This window comes from Martes martes (genome assembly GCF_963455335.1).
Source record: "Martes martes genome assembly, chromosome: 9".
Taxonomy (NCBI): domain Eukaryota; kingdom Metazoa; phylum Chordata; class Mammalia; order Carnivora; family Mustelidae; genus Martes; species Martes martes.
The window spans coordinates 43,995,150-44,016,523 of NC_137896.1; the positions used below are offsets into that span (position 1 = coordinate 43,995,150).

A 21,374-nucleotide genomic window follows, 5' to 3' on the forward strand; every position below is an offset into this window, starting at 1 on the left:
AGGATGGAACTCTCCCTGAAACTAGCTACATGACACAGGGTGTGAGGTAAAGGAAGTGCTGACTAGGGAAAAATTAGGGAGTTTGGTTTAAAAGAATAGTAAAAGTCATAGTTACTTGATCTTTTGAGTAATAAAAGGTCAGAAACATTCTGACAACTGGGCAGTGGGTTTAAAGGGAATGCTAGGAGAACCTGGGCCACAAGGACAGTCTGTTTTCAGACAGATTCACAGGAGGAGGAGGCTGGAAGTATGGATGCTTCTAGGAAGACAGAGAGAGAGGGCACCTTGTTCTTCAGCAGTCATGGGCCTAGCCACGCATCTCTTACTAACAATGACTCAACCATGCAGTGTGGACAAAATATCTGCATTGAACACTGCACTGAAATAAGTGTCAACACTTACTTGAGAACCTAAAATTTCAGAGAAATGAGCTAACAGAAGGAACTGCATCATGTTAAATATAAGATGACTACATTTTTAGCTAAAAAGAGAGTGCTTTTCTTCATAGATGGGAATCCCTTCCACAACAGTACATTATCTATCTGATCACTAGCCATGCCGTTCCTGAGCAAGGAAAGCACAGCTCCATGTTGTTACATCCTCTCCAGTCTTTAAGACCCAACTGAACCATTACCTCCTCAGAAGGGCCCACTTCAACCATACCTCTCACCACACTCCTCCCCAGCATGCTTCCCTCAGCTAGATGGACACAGGGCCCACCCCACTGCTAGGTGCTGGATTTCTTGAGAGAAGGGACCCTCTGTTAGCTATCTTGTATTCCCAGTCTCAAGAACATTGCCTGGCACATCATGTTTCCTAACAAAACACTTCATGCACAAAGAGAGGAATGAGTAAGAAATGAAGAAGAGTAAGACAACAGGATTCTAAGTTTAGTTCACGTTTATAGGTAAACACACAGGAAATGCCTCATTTGAAGGAAGGTGCCCACACTCTAACATGGTGGAAACACAGAAACTGGCAAGTAGGTACCTGACAAAGATAACTGAGTGTGGAATTGTGCTTCCAAACATTACAGAAAACCTTAATGCTTGATTAGGATCATCACTTGAGAGGAAATACTTTCCTTGTTTAAGGTAAAAGTGAATAAATGAAAATATTTCAAAAGAGAGACTAAAATATGACAAAGATATCTAAAGGAAATATGAAATGTAATAAAAATGGAGGGACATCTAATTTCTCCCTCCTATATTGTAGAGATCAACCAATACTAAAATGTTGAAAATCACATTAAGCAATTAAAATCTAGAAAGGGTGAAGGATCCCATTTACAACCAAACACACAGAGAAATTACTGCTTAAAGCGCACACGAAAGGAGTCATGAGGGGTGGGGGGTTAGTGCTCCTCGCATGAAAGCAGAACATATCCAGAATATGTAGCAAAGGAGGGGACCGTCCTAGACAAAAATGGAGATTCCACCTTCTGAAAGAGATTTGCTGAAATAGGGTAATTTTTTTTATAATTTCTGAGCCATGCTCTTAAAAGATCCAAGAGGACACTGAATCTTTTTTATGATCTAAGAAAATGAAGAAAATGGTGATGCACAAATAAGTCACATGCTGAAATCAGAAAATATTACATGGAGAGGAAACACGGAAAGCATGAATCTAGAGTCCCACAGAGTCCTCTACTGTAACTCTGTGGATCACAAGACCTCCCTGGAACTAAATAGGTTGAATGGAGATAAGTATCTAGAGAGAGCATGTTTAACGTTGTACATTCTGTGTCTAACAAAAATCCTACACAAATCTACAAAAGCAGAATATCTATGAAGAAACAAAAATCAGGCTCATAGTCTTCTTCTCTGCAACATTAAGCTCCAGAAGACAGTATGGTCAACGGCTCACTGTAGGCCAAGCCAAGTAGAATGGGCAACAGAATACCACCCATATAGACAAGAGAAGTTCCAAAGTAGACCAGGTGCTTATGTAAGAATCCAATACATCATAAAGATAGCTAGAGTAAACTACAGCTGTTTAAAAAAGCAAACAAAATTCAGAATTTTAAGGAAAAAAAAAGATTATGATTCAGAAAGTATATAGTCAGATATATTTGTCTGAAGCTAAAATAAAGATATTCTAGAGCTGGCATTATACCAGCCACATATCTGCCTTCCTCAACATATGAAGCAAATTTATATTCCAGCAAATACAGAGATTAGTTAATCCAAAAACAAAGGTACAGGGGTATAAACACTGTAAAAGTGAGCTATATTTATAGAATAGGAGTTAATACGGTTATAAAAACTACAGTATATCCTCAAAATGATTAACCTAAGAGTAATAACATTCTAAAAATATTATAATAAAACAATCTGGATATAAAATACTTAAAATAGCTGAGTAGTGAGAAGTACAAAAAATATATGGGATTAAAGTAAAAGGATGGGGTTATCATCAAGTACTGCTTTACTCTTGATATGAATAATTAGAAGAGAAAAGATTTGAATGGTATTTTGCTAATTTAAAGATAATTATTAATAGCACAGAGAATCATAGGGGAAGGGAGAAAAAAACTGAACGGGAAGAAATCAGAGAAGAAGACAAACCATGAGATACTCTTAACGCTGGGAAACAAACTGAGGGTTATGGAAAGGGACGGTGATGAGGGGATGGGGTAATTGGGTGATGGGCATTAAGGAGGGCACATGATACCATGAACACTGGGTATTACACGCAACTAATGAATGACTGAACACTACATCAAAAACTAATGATGTGGGGCACCTGGGTGGCTCAGTGGATTAAGCCTCTGCCTTCAGCACGGGTCATGATCTCAGGGTCCTGGGATCAAGCCCGGCATCGGGCTCTCTGCTCAGCAGGGAGACTGCTTCCCCTCTCTCTTTGCCTGCCTCTCTGCCTACTTGTGATCTCTGTCTGTCAAATAAATAAATAAAATCTTAAAAAAAAAAACCTAATGATGTACTATATGTTGGCTAATCAAATTTAAATTAAAAATAAATAAATAAATTTGTGGTCTAAAAATATTAATAAAGATAATTATTGGAATGATAGAAAATAGAAAGTATATTTTCCAAATCACAAAGTATATTCCATAAAGTGAAAGTGACCTCTCCCCTAAAAAAACAAAAGTAGAAGAAAAACCAAGAATGTTGATTATCGCACACAAAAAATCATATATATAAACAGGTTAATTTCCACTACCAGAGACCAAGTCGGTCAGAAATGGCTTTCAAATACAGAAAGATTAACAACAAAGTACAGAATATGACATATCAGGTGTGCATCGGCACAAACACACAGCAAAGTAGTATCAATATCAAGTGAAAAGGCTTTAAGAGGGACAAAGGGAACCATTTCAATTAGATTAAAAGTATAATTCACAATATAGAGATAATACGAACATTTAGGCAACCAATAACACAGGATGAAAATAAAACAAAAAAGTACACGAAAATAAAAGAAATGCAGTAACTGAGGGGAAATACATTTATCATAGAAGACTTTAATGCACTCTATCCTTGACAGATAAAAGAGGGCATACATTGCAATATAGCATCTTTGAATACAATTAACAGTGGCTTAATATATATGTGGAGAAACAAAATTTCACTTCACAGATTCTAGCACTCATGAAAATATACCAAAAGTTATTTTTCTAAGCCATGGGAATAAACCCTCAAAGTAGGAGTGCACAAATCATGAGTAAACTTAATGCACTTCATGTCCACTTTTGAGAGTTTAAACTAAAAAAAATTGGAAGCACATGAAGAACTTTAAAACATTCTTGTGAGCAACAATCAAGTTAAAAAAAAAAAAAAAACCCTCTAATTACAGACTAAGGATTATCAACAATGTGAATGCTTTAGAACAAAAATTGGCCAAAGCTAAAAAAGAGAAAAATCTGTAGAGTTTAATTTTCTGTAACACCAGAATGAAATACATAAAAATAAGTTTAAACTGAAAAAGCTTATAAAAGGTTGATTTTTTAAAAGACTTTTTTCTTTATTTATTTGACAGAGATCACAAGTAGGCAGAGGCAGGCAGAGAGAGGGGGCAGAAGCAGGCTCCCTGCTGAGCAGAGAGCCAGATGTGGGGCTTGATCCCAAAACCCTGAGATCATGACCTGAAGGCAGAGGCTTTAACCCACTGAGCCACCCAGGCACCCTACAAGGTTGATTTTTAAGGAAGAAATCAATATCAAAGAAAAGAAAAGCAAATTTGATGACAACAAACCCTCTCTGAGTACAGCGAATCACTAAGCGATAGATGGGGATTTGAATTGGTAGTAGTGCAGGTAATTAAAACAAATTTCCTCTAAATCAACTGTTTATTTGACTCATTAATAAATATTCTTAAGTGCCTCTTTTGTGCCAGGTACCATAGGAGGGACCAGAGATAAAGCAACATAGTACCCTGTTCCTGCTCTAAAAATGACAGCCCGAAGGGGAAAGGCAAGAGCATCAGGGATGTCAGTACATGCACAAGGAAGTGAGTACAGACAGGGCACACTTCCAAAGGGAGATCACCTTCGAACCGAATCCTGAAGAATACAAAGGAGTAAGCCAGGCAGCAGAGGACATTTTAGGCAGACTAAGCAGTTAGCAAGAAAAAAACAAAAACAAAAAACCCTGCTGCTTTGTTGCCAGTAGGAGCAAAGGTAAGGTGGGTGACAAGGGATGGAGAGGCAGGCAGAGACCAGATCAGGAAAGGCCTTGAACATCTTGGCAGGGAGTTTAGTCTTCATCTTAAAGGCCAAAGGAATCAGAGTTACATTATACAAAGAGCATTCCAGGTGGGGAGGGAGACAGAAGAGGCAGAAGATCACAGACCAAAGGACTAGTTAGTTAGCAGGATACTCCAGTAGGAGGGAAGACAGAACAAAGGCTGAGACAGTGGGAAAAAGAGGGTTTTCAAGAGCACCAACATGAGATGTATAGAACCATGGAGTGGAGAAAGTACTATTGATACTGATCAAAACAGACAGATACAGATAGGATACCATTTTCATCATACTAAAAATCTAATATCCAAAAACGTAGTACTGTAAGCCCTTGATAGACTGACTGTAAGAGGTTATTTTTTCACTTTGATATCATGCAAAAGTCTAATATCTTTTTAACGAAAATCAAATTGCAGTAGATTCTTTATTTTTAATGAGCAACAATCCATTTTTCTATCTCTCTCAAATTAATAAATAAACTACTTTAAAAAGAAGAAAAAGTATCACAGAGCTGCAATCGACTCAGGACAGGCCACTCCACCAAGTTCACTCAGCGAATGCCCAAGGTCTGCAAGAACTGCTGGTGCACCTCATGCAGACACTTTAAGCCAGACTCTCCTTCCAACCTGGCCTGTGTCACAAGCACATCAAATACTAGGTGTCACTCTGAAACAGACACCACACTACACATCCAAACAAAACAAGCCAGAGAAAATTTACAGCATACCTTGGTACAACTCTGTCCTAAATTTACAAAAAAAGAAACTGGAAGAGATTATGCTGAGTGAAATAAGTCAAGCAGAGAGAGTCAATTATCATGTGGTTTCACTTATTTGTGGAGCATAAGAAATAACACGAAGGACATGGGGAGATGGAGAGAAGGGAGTTGGGGGAAACTGACGGGGAGATGAAGCATGAGAGACTATGGACTCTGAAAAACAATCTGAGGGTTTTGAAGGGGTGGGAGTAGGAGGTTGGGTGAGCCTGGTGGTGGGTATTATGGAGGGCACGTGTTGTATGGAACACTGGGTGTGGTACATAGACAATAAATTCTGGTACACTGAAAAGAAATTTAAAAAATAAAAAATTTTTTTTTAAATTTAAAAAAAAGAAACCAACTCATCCAAATTGTGTGAACACACGAATACAAATAAATTTAAAGGGACAGAAAAGACTCTTTACAACTCTCCTGCTCTTCTAACAATAAATACAACATGCTACTGTGAATTTTCCATATATTTAGTCCTGATGCCATCTCTACTAGCTGCCCTTTAAGGGTTCTTGGAAGCATTTCCTAGTGCTGCCTTCCAAAGGGCCTGTTCAGAGAGTGTCAGTTACCAATGAGTCAAGCAACACACTGCGTGAGAGAGGCCAGAGTGCCAGGAAGCTCAGGGCATCTGGGCCAAAACAGATAATCACCAGAATGTAATTTCAGACTTCCACAAACATGCTTCCAGTTTCCCTTCCCCCAAGGTGAATTGAATAATTCAGTATATCCTGTTGGGTCAATCCCAAGTTTCTCACCAGAAGTTGCAAGGCATAAAGAAAACTGTATTCTTAAATAGTAAATTTAAAAGTTAAAACATCCATTGAAAATGGCTTCTTTCAACTTAGACACTTGTAGTTTAATTCAAATTATTAAAATGAAATAGTCAGATAATCAAAATTTAACCTCAAGCAATGCATTCCAAGGACCCCTAGAAAGGACTGGATGTTGATATTTTGTTTCCATCTTCCCATTTGCAGGGATCATAAACATTTCATGATTCAAAGCAGACACCAGTATCATCATAGGCTATAGAAATGAAAGGCATGGGCCCTATGTTTGATTATTCTCCCAGTATTCATTATAGAACACAGAATGGAGGAGTGATTTCTGAGCTAACTCCCTACTGCCAGGAACATGAGAGACAAATGAGGAAAGGGCACGACGGGCCATCTGGGCCTCTACTATGATTCCTGCACAGGGGCCTCAAGGTTTATCATGGAGCAGATCACACTATACTGCAACAACACTGCTGTCACCTGGAGTTCTTCCCAACCAAGGACTCGATCGACAATACTATAAACAAGTATGACTAATGCTGTGAAGCCAGAACAATTCCATACATACCTCTCTTACCATATAAAATGCAGATAACACATTAAAATATACCCCTGATGTCATAAAAAAGTGACCTAACATTCTGCTCGGGAGAAGCAGTGGCACTGATTTTGCTCACCACCTGGAATTCAGGACAGCTTTGGGGATTGGAGCTGGGTGTCTCTACTGGCTCAGTTCTTCTTAAAATGAAATGCTCTTCAGGGATTGTGAACTAACACTAGGTTGGTTTGGTTGTTTGTTTCTTTTTTCCAATTGAAATCAGTCATTCAGTATTATTGCAGTGACCCAGGAGCTGATTCAAGGTTGGCATCATTCTTTGAAAAGAAAAAAAAAAAAAATCCATGGAAGCATCCAAGTATTTGAAATCGTCAATAAGAACTTAAATTCCAAGGATTTAAGAAGAATCTGTTTTTCTTGTTCATTTTGTTTGTTCTTGTCCCTCCTCCACTCAATAACAGTAACGTGGTCCTTGTGGAAAAAAGAACAAAAAGCCGTAAGAACATGAGAGGTTGGTGGAAGGAAGTCCTTCATTCGGCATGAAAAGGAGGGAGTAGTGTGGAAGTATGTTTGCACACTGGACCGTCTGAAAGAAGTCCTGACAAACACAGCAAAGGACAGCAGGAGCTGTGGAAACCAGTTAATTGCAAAACCACAATTCTGCTGTCCTGCTACGTGGTATTTGCTCCTAAAATAGGGTGTTAGCCATTACATAAAGAAAGCAAAAGGACTGTGACTTAATCCTGCTGGACACCTGCCCTCAATGAGCTGGTCTGCCTAGGATTCAGCCCAAGCTATTCCACTGAACACTTGCATGGTCTTCAGATTCATTTTCATCAGCAAAGAGTTTTAAAAGATATGCAGTTCCACCAATGGGAGGACAAAGAAGGTCGGGGAAGAAAAATGAAGTGGGAGGAAAATGGGGGGGGACTAATGGAAACAAATATCTCAGAATTGTCTGTAATCCTATTATATTCATAATTCTAGTTTTTCTTCAGGAAATGTTTCTCTCTTATTAATATCTGAGGTAGGGTGATGCTATTAAGTGTGAAAAGTTATAAATGATCTCCATCTATACTGGAAAAAATATCAAAACTCCAGTTTCTGATAGCAAATACAAGGCAGCTGTACAGAGAGTGAAAACCAGCCATTCATTTCACCTTCTTTTGCACAACTCTGGGCACGGCACTGGGTCCGGTTGTGTTCTTAGTATCAGAAAAGCTAGTAAAAATCCTTTCCCCCTACTTTGAGGAAAAGAATTAGAGGCTAAACCCACTATCTCTACAAGCTCACTTGGAGCAATAAAGAACAAGAGAACCAGTGTTGAATTCCATTCAAGTAAGACAGCTTCCACTGCAGCCCTAGAACCACTGCCACTCAGTTGGGACTCCCAAACTAACTACACCCAGCAAGACTCCCTATGCACGAGAACTGCCTTACCTCCACACCAGCCTTACCTCCACACCACAGACAAGGAAGGGAGATGGTAGGTAGGAGGCCTACGGTAAATTTCAAACAACCAAACTTCATCTTCAGTAGTAAAGAAGAAACAAACACTAGTGACCATAGACTACTCCCCTTCCTCTGTGTGCCCCTGAAGAAGCCCACAGGTCATCGGCACTCACCTGCTGCGGTCTGCCCCTAGTACCCACACCTCTCTCACCTGCATCTCCCCACCGAAGCAAGGGAGGAAGAGACACAGCATACCTCTTCCTGAAATGACATTCAAAGTGTTTTCTTTCTCTTGGGATGAGGGGACTGAGTGCAGGAAAGATGGGAGTGGTGATGGAGACATGAAGTACTACTTCATTTGGCCATTATATAAAGTATTCTTTTCATCCTAAAACAAGCATGAGATGAGTAAAACGGATTTGTGTGTGGCTTTTCCACTTTATGTTTGCATTAGGCCACTTTGGAACCATGCTTCCCTCTAGCCAAGGGCACTGTGGTAACAAAAACTGAGAAGCTCAGGGAAACTGTGTCAGTAAAACCCTGAACCTTAAGTTCCCTGCTCTACAAGAATACAAATGTGCTGATGATTTAACCAAGTTTTTCACAATGAGAAGTAAGTCTTTCTAATGAGGTAACAAGCTCTGTTGATAGACTATCGAGCTTCTCTGTCCAATCAGGAGCCACTACACACATGAGGCAACTAAATCTGTAAATTTAAATCAAATGAAATGACTTAAAATTAAAACTTCAGTCACAGCAGCCATATTTCGAGCACTGAACAGCACATGTGGGTAATGCTTATTTAACTGGATAGCACCGACACAGAACATTAACATCTTCACAGAGTTCTACTGAACAGAGCTGCCCTAGAGAAAAAGCAACTGAGAATTTTAGATCTGAAAAGGCTAGTAAGAGTCAAGTCGATCTAATATTGAAAACTAAACAGAAGCATGAAATTAAATTTCATGCTAAAAGACTTCTCGTGAACTTCCTGATTTGTAGTGTCGGGGGTTGGTAGAGCTGCAAGAGACCTCAGGGCTAGCCAGTCCCAGTCCTTCACCTTACATGCATGGAAGCCAAGGTAAAGAAAGGGCGAGTACCCACCTCAAGGCCACACAGCTCAGCAGGATCAACCCATGATCTAAAGCTACCTTCTTCCTATTTCCTTTATCCAGAGAGTTTTCGGTGAGGAAGGGAAATGTTTTTGAAATAAAAATAACAAATAACCCCATTGGAGATAAGATGAGAATTTAAGAGGCTTTGATCCAGCAATAAATAGAAACAGGTGCAAATCACTGTGGGGGCTACAAAGGAGTATACCTAGCAGTTTCTGGCCTCAGGAACTTTACAGTCTCATTAGGAAGCTAAGGCACAGCCACCTTCAGGGAAAACTGAGAACATCCAGCTATCATGAAATGGTCACACAGGAGTGTATCATACAAGTCCACAGGAAAAAATGGGCACCTCTAGCTGGAGTTGCCAGAAGAAATCAGTGGGTCTGAACAGAGCTGGAAAGTATGGGCCAGTGGACGAGGAGAGCAAAGGGCAGGCCTGGAAAAGAGAATTACATAAACCACAAGGCAGGACTCAAACTCTGCAACAAGAGGTGAAGGGGCAGTAAGCAAAGCAGTCTATGTGTGAGAGAGCACTTCCACAGAACAACACCCTCAGCAACATGTGAAAGAAAACATGTGGGGCCCTTCAGGGGCTCAGAGTGTTAGCCCAGCTCGGGCCGCACTGTAAGAACCTACAAAGAACCCATGCAGGTCTCTAGGAAGGAAAAAACAGGACTTATTTAATCTGGTGAGGTAATTTGGATAAATCTACACCTAAGGAATCTAGAAGTCAAATATCCCATATATCTGCAATGTCAACTCTGTGATCTTTGAAAAATAGATAAATGAGTAGCATTCCAAGATGAAAACATGTGTAAGCCTTGAAATTAAACCTCTGCTGTCAATATATATTATAGTTGGGGGAGGGTGGGAGAAAGGAAAGGCCTTGCTATCAAATTCTAGAATTTTCTTAACCATAAATGAGTAACTCCAATGACTGCATTTCTGTACCAAAGGGAAATGGCATATGATATGGCAGGCAGCTTGCAACAACATCTCTGTATTAACTACATGCTCTCGTTTTCTGTAGTCTTTATGCCCTGACATCTGGGACCTTGCTTATCTCAGAGGGACTGCTCCTCCCTGGATTTGCCAAGTCAGACATACAGTACCTGCCAACATGCCTTTGACAGTCAAACCAACCAATCCAAAATCCATTTCTGCAACCACCTCCTTTTATGGGCTCTCAAATTTGGACACTATCCTCCTGCTTAAATCACCTGGGGACAAGGTACTAGACCACTAGGGGGCTCCCTCTACAGCCCAGAGCCTGCTAAAATTATTCAAAACTACCCAATCCTAAACCTGCTTAGCTTGCTTACCTTGCCTTGCCCATTCCTTCCTTCAAAAACCAAAACAAAGATGGTCACCCTCAATTCACCCCTCTCCTCCTGCTCTTTGTGTGCTCTCTGGCTCTCTCTTCATAGCCCTGCTGGCAGGCCAAGCCTCCCTTTTCTACTGTACTCCTGGGAGTGCAATAAACATCTCTGCCTTCATGGCAACCATTTTCATGTCTGTGTTCCTGTCTTACCACATTTGCTGAAAACAAATCCAATAGAGCATTAAAACAACCTCTTAACTACTGACTATAGAGGGTTCTCAAAGTTATTTGACCTTGAAGCCCATTCACCAGGTATTTCTACACCTGCCCTCCTTTCCCCCTGTGCAGGGAGCTACCTCCAGGGCTGCCACAAAAGTATCACTTCTACAAAGGGCCATCTGGAATTTTCAGGGACTCATGTCACTATTGGACTTCTAGCATAAGTCTTCTGTTACTAATGGATGCTTCCAGTAGTAGGAAATGGAACATGCTCAATGAGGGCAGGGGGTTCTGTCTGACTTGCCCACCACCGTATCTCCAGCACCTAGAAAGGTGCCTGAAACACATAGCTCGCATGGAGTAAATGTGTGTAATAAATGAGTGAACTAGACAAGAATAGATACGTACTGGTAGACGTGGCCTGTGGAGTACAGCTTCAAAAGCAGGAGAGTATTAAGACTCCTACATGGTAGGCCACACGGCACTGAGTTAAGAAAATGGGTCCTATAATCAGACCAGAGGTTAAATCTTGAAAGCTGTGCAATCTTGGACAAGTCACCTACAACAACAAAGACCCTGGTCTTCCATTGATAAAAACTGGGAAGGGAGAATCCACTTCAGAAGGAAAGGAGGACACAGGACAGCTATGCACAACACTTCCATTGTGGTCAAGATGGCAGTGTAAATTCATTTCATGGGGTCTAACACCATTATCCCCCACTACCATTTGAAATACATGGCAATGACAGATGAAATATATTTTTAAGAGAAGAATAAAATAAACAAGTGAACCTCAGTTAAAAAAAAAAAAAGTGACAAATATCCCCATGAAGCAGCAACCACAGAAACTCAAAGTGATGCACAGATATGTAGCCACAGGCAAGGGTGTCTGGAGGTCAACTTCAAGGAGGAAAGGAATCCTGCTGGAGATAAAGGCAGACAGAAAGGCCTGCTCGCTCCCTGCCTGAAGCCGCAACTTCAACTGGGCTGGCAGCCTTGATTGCACACCACTTGCTTCACCAGAGCACTGTGAGGTCTCCAGTAGCTCATTACATCTAAACACTACTGCCTCCTTTAATAAGGCTTCCCTTCCAGATCACCCCTGACTTACAGGGACAGGCAGCAGGTCTCCCTGCACATGCTCCTTCCAAACTCTCTCATCTCTCTGATTTCTTCCGGTCCACTTTATATTTACAGGCTATCTTTACACGATATCCCTTCTGGGATTTAACATATCTTAATAATTCTAGTTCTTGTAAAGGAAGCCTTTGCCAATTATTTACACCTTGTTAAGTATTTACCTCTGAATCCTCATAAACCATTGCTTTATATGGCACCAACTTACAGAAAGTAGCAATGAAGTTACTTAATTTTCAGAATGAACCATACAAATTATAACCTACCTTCTAAAGCCAGAGACAGAAAGAGAACACAAGCATAAACAAAAATAATGCTGGTTCATTATTCATCCATATTTACTATGCAAAATGAAAGTTTTAGTAAGTCTGGAATAATATATATTTGTTCTATTATATACACAAATAATCCTCTGTAGATGATAATGTATCCATTATAACTCCCTCCTTAATCTAGATGTTCTGACACGAGGAGAGAGTATTAAAATCTCCTCTGTGGGAGGTACAGAACTACAGTGCCTGTCGCTGACAGGCTTTCCTGCTGCACGGGGAGACTTGCAATTAGTGACAGCAAACGGAATTCTCAAAATATTCCTGGGCTTTAGAGGATATCGGGAAACTAACAAAGGACTTAAAAAATGGTAGGAAAGGAAGTAAGAAGAAGGAAGTTGACAGAAATAAAGTGAGCCAAAACCTGATCTGCAAGCAACAAGCTCAAGAGAAATAATTCAGGGTGCCAGAGAACGAATGCCAATTTCACTGCAGAATCTCTAGAGGTCTGTGCACTCTAGACCCCAGTTCCCACCACATGGTAAGTTGGAGGAACTGAACCTGAGCTTTCCTTAATAAATCAGGACCCTCAAATGGAGCCAAAGTGGTTCCAACCAAGAACACTCCCAGCCTCCTAGCAAAAGAAAGACAAACCTCCAAAAAAATCCACAGGATTAAAAGAGATTAAATCTATGTTCTAATAAATCTTGTCTCAAAAATCCCATCACAGAGCATGCAAGAAAAGAAGCCATGTGAGAGACAGCATATTGAGGGAAATTGAAGACTTCAGATACTGGAATGATCAGATACAGAATAGGAAACATTACACATTAAATGTTTAAGAACACCAAAGAGGTCAAAAATGAAGAAGGATCAAGAGCCTATCAAAAGCAACAGGCCAGGGGCACCTGGGTGGCTCAGTGGGTTAAGCCTCTGCCTTCAGCTCAGGTCATGATCCCAGGGTCCTGGGATCGAGCCCCGCATCGGGCTCTTTGCTCAGCGGGGAGCCTGCTTCCCCTCTTCTCCCTCTGCCTGCCTCTCTGCCTACTTGTGATCTCTGTCTGTCAAATAAATAAATAAAATCTTAAAAAAAAAAAGCAACAGGCCAAGTGTGAACACGGAACTGAAGGAAGTTGAAACAGGGACCAAAAATCACTGAGATGTAAAACACAAAGAATGGTGGAGCAGCAGATGAGCCCCAAATGAAGGACTTCACGCACTGCATGGAAGAAGTGAAGACATTCCCCAGAATGCAACACAAGGAGGCAGGGGAAGAGGGTGAAAGCCAGCTCGAGAGGCATGGAGAACAGATGGAGGTTTAAATAAGAATCCTGGGAAGTACAGCAGAAGGACACAAAGAGTCAACATTCAAGAAGACAGCAGCTGAGCATTTTACAGAAATGATAAAGGATCTGAATCCAAAAATACAGGAAATGCACAGATACCAAGCAAGACAAGAAATCTTCAACTAGACATTTTGTGGTAAAGCTACAGAACACCAAAGACTAAGAAAAAGGTTTTAAGGGAAGCCAGAGAGAAGAGGCATTTAAAGGAACGACCAGATGAGGAACAGTGTTTAAAGCTGCTACAGTGGTAAGGAGACACTAGTAAAATGGTACCTGTAAAGAGTGACACGAGTATTTTTACTGCCACTCCTGCTAATACTGTGTCTAATGCATATAACAACTGAGGACACTGAAGATTAACCTGGAGCAGAGAAAACAGAAAGAATTATGAACCTCAAAAGAAGGGTCATGCCAATGAATTTCACAACTCTGGTGATCAAAAATTCTTAGAATTCCTCAAATTCTTAGAAAAATATATAATTTATCAAATCTGAATCAAGAAAACCTGAACAATCGTAAAATAATTCCAAAATGATTAAAGAAATTGAATGAGTGGTTAAAACCTTCCAATTAAAAACAAAACAAAACACAACACACCGGTTTCAGAAGGTTTTTACAGAAAAAACTAAAAACTGCTCTAAGAACAGATCATTCCAATCTTATGCAACCTATTTTATAAAATAGAAAAAGAAATGTTTGACATGAGGTTCTACAACTTCTATAATAGGATCATTCAGAAACAATGTAAGGAAGGGAAATTTAGGCCAACCTCAGTTGTGAACTTAGATCCAAAAATGCAAAGTACTAGCCTCCAAAATTCAGAAATATAATTCACCACATTTATATTCATGAAGAATTATACAAGGTTATCTCAGTTAATGCAGAAAAAAATATACGTTTGGAAACTTCAAAACCTATGTATGACTTTTTATAAATCTTACCAAACTAGAAATAGAAGCAAACTTAATCTGATAAAGTATATCTACTAAAAATTTACAGAAAACTTCATTAACTAAACATCAGGAGGCAGAGGGAGCCCTGAATGATGAAACGCTAACAGAACTCTTTAAATCAGAGCAGGATGACCAACTTTCTTCTGTCTATTCACCCATGTACTGGAGGACCGGGCCAGCGCCAAAAGACAAGAAAACAGACTAAATGACTAGCTCGTCATTATTCACAGACCATCTATCTGTCCACCAAGAAAACAAACAAAAAAATCTGTAGACAAAATGTTGGAATGAAATAAATCATACATACTCACTTAACCCAGCAGTGGGGATGGAATAAATGAATGTGAGCTAAATTCAAAAAACATGGATAAATCTCAGAAATACCGCTGAATGTAAACAGATGATTATGTACCATGTGAGGCCATTTTTATTATACTCAAAACCAAACAAAACTGCACAAGGCATTGTTTAGGGATATGAATACTGGGGGTAAAAACCATTTTTAAAAAAGAAGGGTAATGGCATAATGCAGAGGAGTGACTGCCTTCAGAGGAGAAAAAGACTAGGATCGAGGAAAAGCACCCAATTAGCTTCTAGTGCTAAAGATCTAGTTCTTGAAGCACCACACTTCAAAACTTGCATATATGTTATAGATTCTTTAGTAAATGTATCAACTGCTACAGAAATAAGATCATTTAAATTAATGGGATAGTTCAAATGATGGTTAGAAATTCCATATGTAAGTGACAGGTTTAATTAAAGCTCCTGTTAAAGACAGCTCCTCTGTACAAATTTCATTCACAGGAGGGTTGCCACAGGAAACACAATAACCACCACAAAATATACAGTGAATCAATGTCTCTTACTCTGGGGAAGGAGTACAGCCCTTAAAGGATTAGAGAAAGGGAAACACAGTCAGTGCCAGCCATGAGCCAAGTACTGGACGAGAGGTCCTCAGGTATCTGTTTTATTCCACAAACCCAAAAAGTCCATGGAGAGCCTTCTGGCCTGGCTTCTCCCTCCAGCCAGCTCTGCAACAAACAGACATTAGGTCTTCCCTTTACAGTCATAAAGTTGATCTCACACCAACCTAAGTACATGAATAATTTCTAGATAACCAACACTTAACTTTCAGAACCTACAATTTAGTTCTACTGGAGCTCTCCAGGTAACAGTAACCTGGCACTTGTCCAATACAATTTGTGAACAAGAAAGACTGTAAGCTTAACTGATCAAGAACCACACGCAAATATATTGTTCCAACTTTGAAAAGAATGTGTAATCACACATGGACACACTGACACATACGAAGATTTCAATCTCACCAGTAGTCAGGAAAATACATATTAAAAACAGTGGGTTTTCAACATGTCAGTTTGCACGTGAACGCGCGCGCGCGCGCACACACACACACACACACATCATCTCCAGTGTTGGTTAGGGAAATTTACATGCAACTTCCACATATATTTCCATATATGATCTTTTTAAGAATAATTTGGCAATATCGGTATTTTAAATGTAGATACATTTCCATCTAATAACTTCACATCTAGGTAACCATACAGGAAAATTCTCCCATGTTTCCAAAAAAAATTAAAAATCACAAGAATATTCTTTGCAGCATTGTTTGTAAAAGCTGAAGGAAGGAAATATATGCCCATCATTTTTTATGTCCTCAAGTAAAATTAAAGAGTTAAAATACCACGTTTTGAAACAACAAGAATCTTAAAAAGCTAAACGAATTTAACAAAAACTTACTTCAAAAAGAAAGAGTATGGAGTCCAGCTCCTCCCTTTGTGACTTATTATTCCCTGGAATATATTAAAAAAAATTAGTTATCATGACAATGTGTAAATTTGAGAATCTTAAAAATTATGTTATATTGAAAGCATTTAAGCTTCAACATGCACTCATTTATTCAAAAACTACCAGGGGGTAGCATGGAATCTGTGTCAGGAATGTAGACAGATACCCAGGCCACACCACCTGAGTCCACATCAAGCAGAGCCGCTTCTCGTTAACTGTTTAAACACAGCTTCCATGTTTTCCAAGTCACCGTCAGCCTGTGGAAGGCAATATATTCCTTTCTCAATTAGTTACATACAAGCTCACACTATGAGGGAAGGCACAGCAGAAGCAAAGAAAGAGTTCCAGCTTTTTTGATGTGAAGAGGCACAGAGCAGTCATAACTTTGAAAAGCCATGCATGTCTTCAGGCCATGGGCACTGTCCTTTTAAGGGTGACAATCATAGAAACTACAAAACCTACAGCAGCCAGTTACATTGATTGTCCGGTCTAGGTGCTGTGGACCTGTGCTAAGTGCTTGCCATTGAGCATCTAACTTAGGAAGCAGCAAACTGTTTCTCGAAAGGGCCGGCAGTCTATATTTTAGGCTCTACAGGCCCCTCTTGTAATCACCCAATCAGCCGTGGAGAACACATATATGCACTGGATATGGCTGTGTCCAACAACTTATTTGTACAAACAAGCAGCCAGCTGTAAGCTGTGTACTCCTGATCTACTGGAATCCCCACAGCTCTATGAAATAAGAGGGTGACAACAGCTAATATTTACTGAGCACATACTATGCGCCATACTCTGTCCTGAAATCCCAGGATACATGCTAACCTTTTTGATGCCAACAGGAGGAAGCTGAGTCAGAGAGAGGTGAAGTAGCTTGTCCAAGGAGAAACAGCTGAAAGGACAGGGCCAGGATCCAAACCCAGTCTGGCTCCCCAGGCTACACTATCCTGTCATCTAAATACTGAGCAGATTGTGCAGTGTGACATTATTGGCTTGATTTTTCAAAGAATATTTTATATAAGGGTATAACCATAAACATAATACAATAATAATACATACGGGGTGCCTGGGTGGCTCAGGTGTTAAGCATCTGCCTTCAGCTCAGGTCATGATCCCAGGATTCTGGGATCAAGCCCCTCATCCAGTTCTCTGCTCGGCAGGAAGCCTGCTTCTCCTTCTCCCACTCCCCCTGCTTGTGTTCCCTCTCTCCCTGTGTGTCTATCAAATAAATAAATAAAATCTTCTAAAAAAAATAACACATATAGAAAGAAATGCATGCAGAGAAGGAATGGGGACCTGGGCAAAAACATATGCTTCAATTTTCATTTCAAACACTTTATTTTTTTTTTAAGATTTTATTTATTTATTGGACAGAGGGAGAGAGAACACGAGCAGGTAGAGCACCAGGCAGAGGGAGAGGGAGAAGTTGGCTCCCTGCTGAGCAGAGAGCCGGAATCTGGGGCTTGATCCCAGGACCCAGGGATCATGACCCAAGCCAAAGGCACACACTTAACCAACTGGGCCATCCAGGCTCCCCATTTCAAACCCTATAGTGGAGTCTGAATTTTTTTTTTATAGTGCACACATACTACTTTTATGTCTTTCTTTTGAAGTAAATTATTCCTGTGGAATTCATGCCTTCTGTGGCTTTCTCCTTCCATTTTCCCTGTAGCCATTTGTTGTTCAATTAACAGCTGTATGAGAGAATGTTCCAAGGAAACAAAGATGCTAACAACCGTTGCAATCTCCCAGCATTGCTAAGAGTCTGGCAAGAAAGGAAGCTTAAAAGCATATAACTTGTGGCTAATGAACATACAATGTCTAAAACTTTCTGAACCTTAAAAAAAAACAAAAAAATTAAAAAAAAAAACCTTTGTGTATATAAAAAAAAATTTGTAGAAATGCTTACCTTTTAATTTCAAACTATTTTCCAGTGTTATAAAATTTTCATAGAAGATGAAATATATCTGAGAATAGTTGGTCTCAAAAAACTGTTTAAGATCACTTGCATCCACATTATCTGAAAAGAAAAAGCTACCATTATGACAATAATCTTATACAACTGTCGGAATTCACAAACAACCTTTTCAGAAATGAAGGCAAATAAAAACTAGTCACTATGAGACAAAACAGAACAACAAAAATAGTATCCCCATCCATTTGTTCTCCACAAAGAGATCTCAGTTGGCCTGGGGCCCCTCCTCCATAGGCAGACCCCTCCAGGAGACCGATTCAAGGGCCTAAGAGCCCTTGGGGGCCCAGCATTCAAAGAGGAGCTAGAAGGCTAGAGGCTAGTACAGGTCTGGGGAGGAACAAGATGCCCTCCTGCTGGGGTTGGGGAACAGAAGTTCATGGAAGAGGTGGCTTTGACATAGGTCATAAAGAGGGATAGTTTTGTCCATCTGAAAAACAGTTCTGCTGCTGGAGTCACACACGGTCCAGTCTCTCTTCCCCTCAGCTGACCTGAGACCAGCTCAAGAGAACTAGCAGGCACTGCCTAGCATACCCACCCACTTCTACCTGGGCCACTGGTCAAAGCCTTCCCTCCAGCTCCCAGTAGAGCTGTTCCACTCCTGTTTGGACACAGGGAGGTCTGCCACATGTTCCCAGAGTTGCCCTGAGCAGTGTTTCTCCCTGTTGCACTAGGGCTGCTCAACCAGGACCACGGCTAGAAAGGCAGGTTGTGCAGGGAGTTTAGCCCAGCAATAACTGTTGGAGCCCAGCAGCAACACAGCTACTTCATCCAGGGGCCCAATTATCCCTCATAACTCTGGTTGGAGTACTCAGCCACTGTCAATACACCTTTGTACATTTTCCTTAGCCAATAGGTTGTTTGTACCATTTACAACAGGGTCCTGACCAAGGTGTTAGCTCTTGGGAAGAATACACTAGTCATCTTGAGAAAATTAAGAACAGCTTCTTTAAATTCTGCAGGGATTACTCAAGAAACAAATGTACATCTATTCAGTCTATGATAAAGTGGATTCAATTGAATGTTAGGGTCCTAATACTGTGACTAGATGTGAACACATCCATTACTATATTTAAGTTCTATAAACTTAACACTAACACTGGTGAATCTATGGAGTTGTTTTCCTCTGAGAACCATATAGGGCTTTTCATTAAAAAACAACAACAACAACAACAACAAAACAAAACAACTATCAAAAAACTGACCTGGTTCTTTGAAATAATGCACAGAAGGTGTTTGTAAAGTCGTATCAGCTGCCAATTTCACATTCTATTTTCTGCTCCCAAATAAGCACAGAGAGCAGTGGAATTTCCTGTTAACTAACAAATTTACCTGCAAGAATGCAGGTAGCAATGAAACTAGTATTATCATTCCTATGAGCTATGTGATCTTGCCAAGGAATCCTTGAGAGCCTTTCACAGAATGTGTGGTTCCAAGAAAGGATTCTGTTCATTTTCACTCCAGTATGAACTGCTAGCCCATCCACCCCTGTTTCCTCTGAAGCATATTTCACCAGTCAGCTCCTACTGGCACTCACTGGTTGCTGAAACATCACCAGCCTACCCAGAGACTAGGTCAGTGCCTCTGCTATTGCCCCATCGGCTGGTTCTCCCTGAGTCATAAAACACATCTCACTTCACTTCATTCCTGATGGAATCCCTCCCAGTGGAATTATTGACTTAATTCTGAAGGAATGATCTGATTTCTGTTAGAGATACCACCAACCCTACAGAACCCCCAGTCCATCCCATGTGTCATTATGTCCCCTGCATCTAGCACAGTATTTATCTAGTTCAATACCTTCCTGAATGAGTTGAATAAAAGAAATAGCCTGTAACATATATGTACATTAACATATATAACATATAACAATGATAGGATAATGGCCACAACGTGCAAACCGTTAACTAGATCATATGTCTACAGGCATGTGATGCCATTAACTAGATCATATGCCTATAGGCATATAGGAAAGAAACGGCCTCACCCACTTTCAAATCCTGGGGACTATCCAGAAGAGATTTCACCCCTCTGCTGAGAACTCCAGATTTCACCCTGCAAGCTCGACTCTGAAAGCCTGCTGTCAGCTGAATTTTTCCACAGGAGGGTCTACAAGTCTCCTCAAATCAAACACGTCCAAAGGACATGTCCCCGCAAATTCTGTTCTTCCCTCAGGCCCCACCACCCATCCAGCTACTAGTTGTCCCAGGTTCTTCTCACTCCTTCACAGCCCATCTCCGGGATGGCAGTTCCACCTCTAACATGCTCCAGCCCTGGGGACTTCATGCCCTCCACGGCCCTGCCTGGCATATGCCACCATGAATCCTCACCCAGGCAGCAATATGCCCTCTGCCTGGGCTCTGCTTCCGTTCCTCCCCTCCACTGGCCGTCCTCCACCATTCAGTCAGCAGAAAGACTGAACACTGTAAATCAAACCCGGTCCTTCTTCACTCAAAACCTCCCAGTGACCTCCAATAGTTCTTATAATCCAAACTCATGACCACAGCCTACAAGGCCCTATGTAGTTTCCTCCATTCAATGCCAATTTCATTTCACAGCATTCGTCCTTCACACCCCACACTCCAGCCACCATGGCTTCTTTCTATTCCGTGAGCTTCTCAAACACATTATCCATTTGGGCCACCTCTAGTATGCTGCCCCCACCCCCAGAGCCCCACAGAACTCATTCCCTCTCATCCTTCAGAACTGGGATCACACAATATCTCTTCAAAGAAATCTAAAAGTGCCCCGTATGTCATGCTTCACATGCCATCCGATTGCCCTGCCCTCTGCCTTCACAGACTCTGTAATGACTGCTCACCAGTGAACAGACCTTGGACACACAATGTCATAAGCAAGCAAGCAGTTTCCCTAGCATTGAGGATGTGGGTGGACTGACACAGCAAGATGGCACAGTGAAGTTACTGGGTGATCGATGACTCCCTCATCTTCCCTGGATCCCCACTGGTCCATCAAGGGTA

The 21,374-nt window shown here is 40.7% G+C and overlaps 1 protein-coding gene across 2 annotated transcripts in view; it reads right to left on the reverse strand.

Annotated features, from left to right (window-relative positions):
• Positions 1-21,374, reverse strand: part of RALGAPA2 (Ral GTPase activating protein catalytic subunit alpha 2) — a 317,564-nt gene that overhangs the window by 271,275 nt on the left and 24,915 nt on the right. For both annotated transcript variants that reach the window (XM_080812607.1, XM_080812608.1), the window contains exons 2-3: positions 18,331-18,441; positions 16,377-16,429 (exon numbers count right to left, since the gene is read on the reverse strand). In XM_080812607.1, coding sequence (XP_080668733.1) covers positions 16,377-16,429; positions 18,331-18,441 — 164 coding nt within the window. The remainder of the gene's footprint in view (positions 1-16,376; positions 16,430-18,330; positions 18,442-21,374) is intronic.